This window comes from Tetrao urogallus (assembly GCF_951394365.1).
Source record: "Tetrao urogallus genome assembly, chromosome: 15".
NCBI lineage: Eukaryota > Metazoa > Chordata > Aves > Galliformes > Phasianidae > Tetrao > Tetrao urogallus.
Window position 1 is genome coordinate 9,175,399 of NC_136828.1, and position 12,131 is coordinate 9,187,529.

The following is a 12,131-nucleotide window of genomic DNA, read 5'->3' on the forward strand; positions in this document are numbered from 1 at the left end:
ATGGCACCTGGTTTGTGAGCAGGTTGTGAGCCTCCCCCACCCTGCCTTTCCTCTCCTCATTCAACACTTCCATCCTCCTCTCCTTAAAACAATGAGCTCCTTAGGGCTCTGGCTTGATGTCTTACAGAAACTAGAATGACAGTGTTCAAACCTCACCTGTGGCCTCCAGAAAGTCTAGGACCGTTTCTAAGACCTCTTCTTGGATATAAGAAAGATTTTCTTTATGCTAAGGGCAGTGAGGCAGTGACACAGGGTGCCCAGATGTGGCAGTGCCCCATCCCTGCACACACCCACAGTCAGGCTGGATGGGGCTCTGAGCACTGATGGAGCTGTGGGTGTCCCTGTTCAGAGCAGGAAATTGGACCAGACACCCTTTAAAGTCCCTTCCATCTCAAAGGAATCTATGATTCTACAGTTCTTCTATCTCTACATGCTAACAATCACATTTTGGTCGTGATTTGTCATGAATTTTAGGGTGCTTCAAATCTACATGTATATACTGTTGCTCAGGTCCCAACACTGCTACAAAATCAGCCTACTGATATCACAGGACCCTGAACGAAAGAACCATCCGTTGAATTCCACAACTATTTACTGGCAGCTGCTCCAACCTCCTGCAGCATTCCCATGTCCATGACACGCAACAGCCTCTGCTTCCTGCCCACCTTGTACCAACTGTACAGTCAACTTCCAAACATCTGGAGACAACTGGATTTCCCCAACTCTTCCACTTCCAGCCCATGAAGTGACAACACATTCAACAGTCACCATGCAGGCACATGCAGTGAAAACAAGTTCCTCTGTGTGAGTTTAGAGAGGGTGTCTGAAACCCCGAACCGGGTGCTGGAAGATTGAACCTAATAAGGTTATGTTTGAACTCCCAACATGAGCATCTCGATGCACAGTCCTGGCTCAAAATGCGTCCGTGCTCTCCACAAACACCACACTAAAAGGCAGCAAAGAGCTTTCAGAATTTAGTGAACTCTCACAAACTCTGAAGACTGTTGTTATAATGTGAACAAGAGGCCAATTCCAACTTAGGCACACTTGGAGGTTTCTGAGGCTCAAGCTGGACATCTGCTGCAGACCCAAGCAGGGAGGAGATGAGCTGTAACTCTCTTCTCCAGCTTCATTCCTGGCAGAGACAATTTGCAGCAGTGTTGCTCAGCACATCAAATCTGGCTTACAAAGCTGCTTACAATAAATCCCCAACGATACTGAAAAGTTAAATGCTCATATAGCAGGAGCACAGGGGACAAACTGCTGACAGGGCCTGGACATGCTGCATTGAGTGCTTGGATGATGTTTTCTCTCAGCTCACTTTTGATCCTGGCAAATGTGCTCTGGGCACTGTGATTTGAACCAGAACGTCTCTGAGTACAGATGTCCTGTAAAAGCTGCACCCATCACAAAGCTGTCTCTCTCCAGCCCAATGGTTAGCAACAACAAACGATTTTTCAAATGGGAACTGGCCAGCACTCAACATACTCCTTGATTTTGAGATCAAAAAAGCAGCCAAATGGGAAGATTTCTGGAAATTCAAGTTATGGAGGACTCAGATGGGAAGAAGCAGACCCAAACCACACTCCTACTGACAGCACTGAGTTCCCAGCAGCACCAGTGCACGTGGAGCAGCAGCAGGATATGCTGAGCCTGCAGCCTCATGGGCATAACTGCACAGCAATCCCACTGAGCCTTCTACCTTGCAAAGGTGAACTGGGAAAGAACAATAACTTCACACTTGGAATTACAAAAAAAAAAAAAGAAAAATCTTTTTAAAAGCACAACTTCTTCTGGGCTCCTGACAAAGCAATATTCTCCGGGCCAGTTGGAATCTGGAAAAATACACTTACTCAACCTAGCCACCATGACTCCAATAACAATTATAAAATGTCCAATAAAACTTGCATGTAATGTCAATTCAAATCTTGAAAAGCAGAATTAAGTGGTATATCAACATTAAACTTTATTGCTTCCTTTGCAGAGCAGAAGTATTGTCAATAAAAGTCATTCTGAATGAAGAAAAGGGCAGTAAATATTAAATAAACAGGTTTTTGTTGAAATGCTATAAATGCACCAGAGCTGCATTTTACACTGGGACCCTTTTTTACCTTTGCAGACTCCACTCGTGATAGAATAAGTCAGTAATTGCAAACTATCAATAAAGCACCAATTAAAGGGCAGTCAGATGCATGCATTTACAGTATGTCATTATGAGCCTCTATTGGATGCAGTTTGCTCTCTCAGATCCCAGTGGCTTCGCCTGAAGTCCTCAGCACACAATCAGCAGTGCTGCTCATTAGGGTCCCGCAGCACAGGACCAGCCCAGCGCTGAGCAGCCAAGGAAGGCACGAGCGAGCAGCTCAGGCTTTGGGAAAGCAAGTTTCACTGGCAGAGATGTGAAGACAAAGCAGCATCGTCACAGTCCATTAAACTACTATTTTTCTATCAAGGCAGAATTGAGCAGAGCAGAGCAGAACAGCTCTTAGGCTGCACAGCCGTGCCAAAGACTGCAAATCTTTGTTTTCCGAGAGGCCACTCACCGTGCTGCACTCTGGTCCTCTCTGAGTCTGTCTGCCTTGAGAAAGAGCCACTGTCATCCTCTCTACACTTCTTCGTGTGCAGAACTATTCCTACTTGCAATTCCTGTTCACTAATCCAATTTCAGCAGCTATCTCCCCCACCCCCCGTTCCCTTCCGAAGGAGCAGCTGGCAAAGGATGTGTTGCTCTGCCCATGGTGCAGAAGCAGCTGCCCTCACCTTGCCCCAAGCCCCCACTACAGCAAAACCTGGTGCCAAGATCTGTGCCAAGCAATCGAGGTTCCATGCTGTGTGTTTGCTGGTACCCAGCTCAATACTATGAGCTTGGGAAGCAGGGGAGCTGGCGGGCTCCTCTGCGAGTGCACAAATCCCGCAGCTTTTATGTCAGCCCTTTAAAATCTGATCAGCATTTTTGTGGTTTACCAATAGAGTTTATAAGCTGTTCTCCAGTTTAATCATCACACGTATTTACAGGAAGCAGTAACAGCTACAGCATATGAATTTCACGACGCTGGAGTGATACTGAACAAAGGCTGCAGTAAATGGGAGCTGTGCTGCTGCACGTCTGCGCAGCTTCGCTTGGGGCTTTCAGTTATCCTGGAGCTCAGAAGGGAGAAATGAGATGAGGCTTTGGAAAGCACGTGCTCAGGAGCTTCTTTCCTCTAACTTTTGCACATTTATTTATTTCATGTGAAAAAAAAACAAAACAACAACAACCCACAACTGAGACATGAATGCCATTAATTTCTGAAGAAAGGATTTTTGCTATGAATCTAAGCTCAGTAAATCTGATGGTTGTAAAAAACAGGATAAAAACCAAATAACTCAAATTCAGAGGTACAGAACAGCCCTTAACCATTGAATATGAAACAAACAAACAAACAAAGATGTCCATAAATATCAACTTTCAGAGAAAATGCAAGTGTTCAAGCTCCATCTCTGGAAGCGTTCAAGGCCAGGCTGGAAGGGCCCAGGGCAGCCTGACCTGGTGGGTGGCAGCCCTGCTTATGGCAGGAGTTGCAACTGGGTGATCCTTGAGGTCCCCTCCAACCCAAGCCATTCTATGATTCATCCTGACCAACCACAGCCTCCTGGCCGCTGCAGGATCAGCCCCTGCACACTCGTCCTGCGCCAATGTTTCTCTGCTGTTCACATGAATGGGAAATGAAGCAGAGGCCAGGGAGCACCTCTCCAGCAATACACCCAGGGCAGCCCCACCAGCGCGAGTCACCCCAAAGCCAACTGTGAGAGCTCTGAATCATTCTGACTCACTGGAGCCTGAACTCCTGACCCGGCTCTTGCATCAGTTCCTCTGCTCCAGTTTGGAAACATGGGTACAGCAACCACCTCGCTGCCACCCAGCGTTCCACTGCAGGTGGTGGAGTGGTGCAAGGGGTGCAGCTGCAGCTCACATGGAGACCCTGTGGTTTGCTGGGAGGAGATGTGACCTTAGGAAGCAACCGCAGGAACATCTCACCTGGAAAAGGATCTGCAGAACGCCGTGCACCATGCACATCCTTCGTCCCATGAAGATGAAAAAAGGCACCACCAGCTCGATGAAGTGGTTGAAGAGGGTCTCAAACTGATGAAACCAGCCTGGTGAGCGGTGCATGAAGTAGGCGATGGGGTTGGGCACTGGCTGGGTCTGAAAGATGAAAACACAAAGTCAGCCCCAGCTGAAGGGCATCGCTGGGATCCAACAGAACTGTGGGGTCATTTCTTCCCTTCCCTGAGCTTCCTTTCATTTTAGAGGAAATTACTTCATCCAGACCTTTTTCATGCAAAACCCGGGAATTTTTAAGCCAGTACATCTAATAGAAAACAAGAGTTAATCTTCTTCCTTTCTGTCATAACCCAAATCATTTATCTTCAGTTGAACCCCTGTTCCTTTAATACTGCCGTGTGGCACGTAGCTCCACACCAATGGATGTTAAATCATTCTGCAGAAGCACAAGAGATGGGGAGAATAACCGAGCTGATCCAGAAACAGAGAAAAAGATTTTCTTGGGGTCACACAGGAGGTCAAACGGAGACAGGAATGGGAACCAGATTTCAAAACCCTCGGAGATACTCTTTCAAAATGTTTAAATTTGAAATAAATGTGGTGGCAGAGCTGCTTTCCAAAATCATAATTCGGCAGAGGAAAGTCTAATTCCTCTAAACATGCTATATTGGTTTAAGGTATTTACATGCTGGCTGTGTGACAATATTATTCTTCTGAATTTTTTTGATGCAGGGAGATCTTCCATCCAGTACAACAAAGCTGCAAATTTTACAAAGGCAGCAAGCTGTGATATGTTAATAGCAGCAACCCTCAGAAACGCTGCTATCTAAAGCAAAAAGAAAGGAGTTAACAATTTACCTTAGCATGTTTGACAAGCTCAAACTCACCAGGATTGTTTTAAAACTGTCAGAAAAACAGAGAGGATGAAGAGGCAAGTTTTAATTGAAGGAGACACAACACATCTTTAAATTATTTGTAGCTAAATCAAAACTACAAACAAAACAGGGAAAATATTGTACTAGGCATGGCAATCGAGCGTGCTTCCACTGCCAAATCCCACAACTATTGTAATTCCCCATTAGCGAAGCTGGGACTAATAAACGTGTTGCTTTCCACGGGCTGGAGGCTGCTGTAACCCCTTAGGACAGGAGACCGCATCCTTCCTTCCTCGGACAGCGGCAGCGGATGGAGCAGCGGTGGGGTCACGGAGCGCTGCGGGGTCCCGGCCGCTGTGGGGGTGGGGGTCAGAGCCCCCCCAGCCTGGGGGGATGCGGCCCTGCAGCCACCGCAGCCCCGGTTCCGGTTACCCTGTGCCTGCACGATGGCTCTGGGGCTCCCAGAGCTCTGGGGAAACTCACTGAGACACTTCATACCGTCAGCACGAGCTGCTGTGAAATGCGTTCACCCTTCCAGAAAGGCAGGTTGCTTTCTTGGCTGCTTTCACTTCTTTTTTTTTTCTGAAGCGTGATAACCAAAATTGACCTCATTCCTTTATCTTTTTTTCCTAAAGTGCAGTAACCAAAACTGACTTCAGGCAGGCTTCTTTGATTGATTTTTTCTCAAATGTGTTAAGCTAAGCTGACCTTGATAAGAATCCCACAGGTTGCAGTGTTTAGGCCAAGAGGAGCCGCATGAAGGTGGCACTCATGCTCACGCAACCCCATCTCCCTATGTGCTGGGGAGAGCCTGGACACTCCTCTGTGCAAGCAGCACTTGCAGCCTGGGACCAAGAAGAATGGGCTGTGTTACACAAGCAATCACACACGTAGTTACAGATGAGTTAAATCCCAGTGTGATCACACCGAGTTGTTGCACATTTGATCAGGATTTGCTGCTTTATTTCAAAGGCCACTGCCAGCTCTTGATCATGCCACTCAGTGTCCCCAGCTGCATGTGCGCCTGCCCCAGCCTGATGCTGACAAATGGACCAGTGGGGCTGCTCCTTTCCCAGGCCAGCCACAGCCCCTCTGCTGCTGTGGTTTGTCACCCCAGGCATCATCCCCATTAGGGACAGAAAGAGAAGCCTCTTCTCTAGCGGGGACAAAAAGCAGCATAAAATGATCACAGAACGGTTTGAGTTGGAAGGGATCTCTAAAGGCCATCTGGTTCCAATCCCTACACTGAGCAGGGACACCCACAGCTCCATCAGTGTTCAGAGTTCAGCCTGACCGTGGGTGTGTGCAAGGATGGGGCACCACCACCTCTCTGGGCACCCTGTGCCGCTGCTTCACCACTGGCAGTGTAAACAACTTTGTTCTTGCATCCAATCTCGTCTCCATTAGTTTGAAACCATTTCCCCTTGTCCTATCACAAAAGACCACGCTCAAGAGTCTCTCTTCTTTCTTACAGCTCTCCTTTAGGTACTGCACCATTAGCCAGGAACCTTCCTCCCCACTGCAGCAGCTGCTTCTCTACACCTCCAAGGTGAGCAAAAGATGCGGACAGAGGAGCATCTCGGGTGTCCCAGCACTGAGTGGAACAGCTGCAGGGGGAGGGTGCGGGCGGCGAGCAGTGCGTGTGTGTGTTCCTCCCGATGCCTTCCAGATGCTGTGAGCACAGCGTGGGCTTCCCAGGGAGAAAGACGGCTTTGCTCATTGCTGAGGCTGGAACACAGAGCTGGGAAACTGTGTGAAAGCGAGGGCGATGCTGGGAAAGCTTGCTGCTGGCTGCTGGGGTGCTCGGGGGGACCTGCAAAGCAAGTGAGCTGAACGCCTCTTGGTGCAACTGTGTCCTCCAACAAGACTGTCATAGCCTGGGAGGAGGGAAATGCACTCCATCATCTCTTATCCTGCTCCTTTCACAGAGGATTTTTAGCTTTGCACTTTGGTTCACGGCTGCCCCACGAAGAGCAGCAGTCTAGGAAGCAGCCAGCAACTCTGTGCATGGGGAATGGTGAAATCCTGACACAGAAAAACGCAGCACCAGCTCAGATGCAACTGAACAAACAAGGCCAAGGATGGTGCACGGGGACCTGCTCAGCACAGCCTCCAAGCAGCCACGTTTCTGGGTACTCCTGCACAGCAGAAAGCGTTTTTAAATAAAAAAACGATTAGCAAAAACTGGCTTTATGTGTCAACACAAGGTACAATACAATAAACCTGCCTGCCTCACACCTCTGGCAGCCAGAGAAAAACTGCACTGCAAACGAGTACTGAAACAAGATTGGGGAAAATTAATTCCATAATTCACAGGGCAGATTTGTGACGTGCGACTTCGGCGCGATGTTCGGCAGGGGCTGCTGGCCGTGATAAATGCATGCTGGGTCGCCAGCTATGGCATGTTCTCTGGCTTGTCTCTACCAGGTTTTATGAGGGCTGGTAACAGATTCTAAAAATATGCACAATAAACTGTTTTTTCTCCCTAAGGGGTCTATGGTTTAATTATGTTCTTAGTGAGAACCATTAAAGCGCTAAGTACCTGAAGACTCCTAATTTACTAAACTATACGCTACTAAAACCCAACAGAAGGCTATTATATACCAGAGCAAACGCTCTTCTCTGGGACTGTAAATGCACGTGGGCTCTCCTCTCAGCCTCCCCATTGGCACGGCATTACACAAACTCAGAGAGAGCACTGAGGCTGTGTCAGATGCCCCATCTCAGCTGAGGGAGATCTCCAAGCTGCCCTACACACGTGCATGAAAACACCCTGTCCTTGAACAACACGCTGCCAGGCCAGGGCTGAGCATGGCATACTGTACCATGAGTGGCAAAGTGCCCATGAGAGCATCGAGTTGGAAAGAGCAAAGCCTTCACTCTTGAGACAAGACATGAGGGCAGAGATGCACCGCATCAGCTGAGCTCCTGCACGGATGGATGCCTGCTTTCCTTCCCTTCCCAAGCACTGCAGATCATCTTCTGCAACCTCAGAGGGAGCACCGTAATGCTCAAGCTCTCTTTCAAAAAACAGTAGCAAGTTACGAAGGAATTAATTTCAAAAAGGTGAACAAAAATCCATTATTCAGTCTGTTTGTATGAAGTAAAACTGGGTTATCTATTGATTTTGACTTCAAATTAAAACAACTCTAAGGACAGCCTTCCAAACTATCACCCTGGGTGCCTATCATACAAATGTGACTTTGTGAAAACTAAAGCAAGTCATAAATATCCCTATGCACTCTGGACACTATTATTTGTTTGCACTGAAAAGCACTTACTTAACCAAAACTCTCAACTGTGAGTGCATTTATCTGCAGAAAAATCTTGAAAAAGGGAAGGAAACAGAACAAGAGCAAACATGAATAAGTGGTGAGAGCACACAGCTACTCAGCCAAAAGGAGCAGGATGAGCTTGGTGCAGTCTGAGGAGAGGAAGACTTCACTGCAAGCAGAAGGGTGTGAAGAAGAGTGGTACCCTGGAAAACCAGGTGGAGAGGTATGGGTGGATGTTTTCCTGAAGGTCTGTGAAAGGTAGAGACGAACTGCAAAGCACACTTCTTCACCTTCCCAAAGCACTGAGGCATGAAATCATCTTCTCAGCTTCAAAGGAAAGCTCTCAGCTCTCTTGCACTTTGGACCTAAAAAAAAAGAGAAAGGATTCTCCGTGGCAGGGTGTAATTTGATCGACGTGATCCAACAGGCTGTTTCTCTGCCAGTCTGTTCTGCTTCAGATCTTGACCCTTCCTCCTTACGCATCTGCAGATCAAAGCTCCTCTTTCCAAAACCTGTGCAGAGATGGCTTCCCAGCCCCGTGCAGGAGAGCAGAAGGCAGCGAGCAGGAAGGAGATAAACCGGGTCGCTCCCAGCTGCTGCTATGTGTGGGAAGATGTGTGTCTGTATTGAAGCCTGAACGTCTCTTGTGATGCACGGTAACCAGCGGCTTCTGCAAAATGCCCTTCTTCATCACGGGGAGCTCACAGAGAGCTGCTGCTTCCCAGCCTGTAAGGCTTTGTGGTGGGCGCACTACACGTGCAGCAAGCTTGATTGATGAACAACGGTGGTTTTGCACAAAGATACACATGTAGGCAAGGGCTTAGGAAGGAAATTGAGCAGCAAACTGCTCGGCTTCTTGTGCAAATCCCAACTGTAACTCGTGCTGTGCGTATTTTATACATGCATGCATGCACACAAGTCTCCCCATGCATGCTCCTAGCACGCTTGCATACACAATACTGATCAGTTAAAAACAGTCCCTTTCAAAGTTTCCAATTGCTGCTGTATCACCAATCAAAATAAAATCACAAGAAAAAGCTAAAAGCCGTGTCTCTCTTCAAACACAGACATCCAATGTCTGGGTGGGTCACCAGGGGTCGGCTCTTCAACAGCACAACATCAAAATAACAAAGTTTTGGTAGATCTGTTAAAAAAAAGAGTTACCTACACGCTCTCACTGGGCAGCGCTTCCCTTGTTCAGTCAATAGTAATATTCTGTTCATAGAAAAACACACTGGAATCTGCCTGCTTCAAGACAGCAGCGCAAGCCAAGAAGATGTGTGTTTGACTCGGTGCCAGCACGACCATAAAATGTTGGCAATTTAGTAGAGACATAGTGCCGCGCCACTCTCCCAAAGGACCTAAATAAACTTCAGATGTAGAACATATATTTTTACTTTTTATATATATAAATCTGCTGTTTCATTTTTAACTCCTTTCCCCAGCCTTCCCTCCGTCTAAGGTTTTTCAAAGCTCAAACAGGTCCCTAGATCTCCCGACCGAGAGAAGCTTCAGCAATGAAAAGTTAAAAGCATGAAAAATCAGAGAAATGATTCACGTCTGGGTGTTGGGTTTCTTGGGGAACGATGGCTGCACATGCGGCCACAGATGCCGGAGGGGAAAGGGTTTGGGGAGAAAATTCTGCTGTGCAATTTCATGCCTCTGCGTTATAAAACATCCCGAGGAATTTTTTCATGTTCCCAAAGTTATATTTGCAAAGTCACCAGCGTAGGTGAAACCTTCCTGCCACATCTGTGACATTTAGCTACGAAGCCAAGCTTTGCTCATCATGAGTCAGCCCCAGCTTACTGCAGATCGGGCAAGGAGCAGGGCTGGCTCACAGGGCTGTATTTTACCGTGGGTACACCTAAAAGCACAGTCTGAATTCCAGCAAGTTGGGTGGGGGCAGAAGGATCTATAGCAGCACTGTTTGCTTTTCCAGACTGCACCCTACCTCCTGGTCAGAGCTATCCTCCAGTAATACAGACCACATTTCCATGCCCCACAGCATACCTGTTTATTGACACTGTTCCTACATAGCATGCCTCCGAGCTGCTTGCTGTATATAGAGTTAATTGTGGATGTATTACAGATTCACCTATTTATTCTGTACATTCTTGGAGGGATCCAGAGCTAAAATTACACAAGGAACTGCTGAACTGTTCAGGCTATTTATTTGTTCAAAATCCCTTTAAAATAATTAGTGGGGCCAGGAACAGACATCTTGGCTCTGGTGGGGCCAGCAGAAGCTGGTGCTACCAACCTGCCTTCCAACTTTGGGGGAAAATCCTGCTTATAGGCAGCACCACATGGGTCGTGGTAGGCTTAGGATGGACCAGACTGCAGGGCATGCCTGGAAGAAACAGCAGCTGAGGGCAATTAATGCTTATCAAGAAGCTCCCATCTCATCAGGGCTGGGACAAGGGGCTGCTTCTCTCTAGGTCCCACCTCTCACTGGCAGGGATGCCCACCAGCACCCCATTCTCCCCCAGCTTGGGCACAGAGCTGCTATCAAATGGGGTTTTCCTGGTACCTCCTGCCCCAGGACATCTCTTCCAACCTAAGCCATTTTATGATTCCCAACACAGCCCCAGCAACTCTTTCTGACGGAGCTCGTGTTCCCATGGATCACCAGGCAGGTCACTCACCAATATTTTAAATTGCCATTTAAGAGCATATTGCAAATGTGATCCTTTAATTGGTCACTGTTATGGCTCTCTATTAGAGAAGACAAGTTTTTCCACACAAGGTAAGCCCTTGCGAAAGCACTGAAAATGTTTAAAAACAACCCAGTCCTGATATATTTATTATATATTTATCTATATATAAATAATTTCATGAAAAGGAACGTACTGAGTGGAAACTCCATTTAAAATGTGATCCCAGATGGTGGCAAAGCTCTAAAATTGCAAGGCAACATGTAAAGAAAGATTAACGACCTCAAACAGGCACAAATTTATGAGGTGAAAGCCCCTGTAATCCTAGAGAAAAATGATACCAAACGTTAGACTAGACAGCTAGAAAATACCTCTGCTTAGTTCATGTGGCCTCTGCCATTTTACATTTTCTTTTAATATACCTTACTTTGGGGTTCATTTAGTCTTTCCTCCTGTAGGACTGAGGATTGCTTTGGTGCATGAGCATGCCAATGGATTTACCAGCTCCCATCACATACTCTGTTATTAGCAACTGGTAAATCAGACGGGGGGCAGCAGCTATCCTGTGCCACAGCTTCTCAAACAGGCTATGTCCTGCCATGCAATCAGCAGCCAAAAAGAGAACAGGGAGCCACACGTCAAGCTTTGTCATCACTGTGAGACCCAACACTCCACCATCCAGTAGGGAGGAAGACAGTGCTTAATATTTCCAACACTAAGGTTCACACATTTCCTTATTTTCCTGAGAACAAAATGATTCAAAGGAAAGGATGCCGACACTTCATCCCGAGGAGTGTGGGTCACTCTAGAGATCAGTATCTTCCATGCCATTAACTCTAGGTGGGACACTGTGGGTCCCACAGCCCATTTCCATGAGATACCTGGCACCTCAAAGATCTCCAGAATCAATGAGGTACCACTAGCATAGACAAACAGCCCAGTGTACTTCAAGGGTGCAAGAGATACAAAGTCCCACAAGGAGACCTTCAAGCTGGATGAGCTTCCCTTGTCCCATGTCACGCTTCCATCACTGGGCAGCGTATCTAGAGAAGACAATTCTGTCCAGTTCCACCCAGACTTGAGTGATGGTTGACAAAGCTTCACTACAATATTCATCTGTGAGATTTTTCAATGAACTACTATTTTCTGACCTTTCAGTAAAGAGTTCCTGGCACTCCCTCTGTCACAAGACAGCCATGGAATGATATCAAAATTAGCATGGTTTCAAAACACTTTGCAAGTGGTGTCCTGAGGCCAAAAGATAGAGCCTCTGAACTGT

The 12,131-nt window shown here is 47.1% G+C and overlaps 1 protein-coding gene across 1 annotated transcript in view; it reads right to left on the bottom strand.

Annotated features, from left to right (window-relative positions):
• LMF1 (lipase maturation factor 1) overlaps nt 1-12,131 on the bottom strand; it is a gene marked incomplete at its 5' end in the record, with an annotated part of 160,126 nt that overhangs the window by 46,275 nt on the left and 101,720 nt on the right. The window contains one exon of the mRNA XM_079542668.1: nt 4,019-4,186. Coding sequence (XP_079398794.1) covers nt 4,019-4,186 — 168 coding nt within the window. The remainder of the gene's footprint in view (nt 1-4,018; nt 4,187-12,131) is intronic.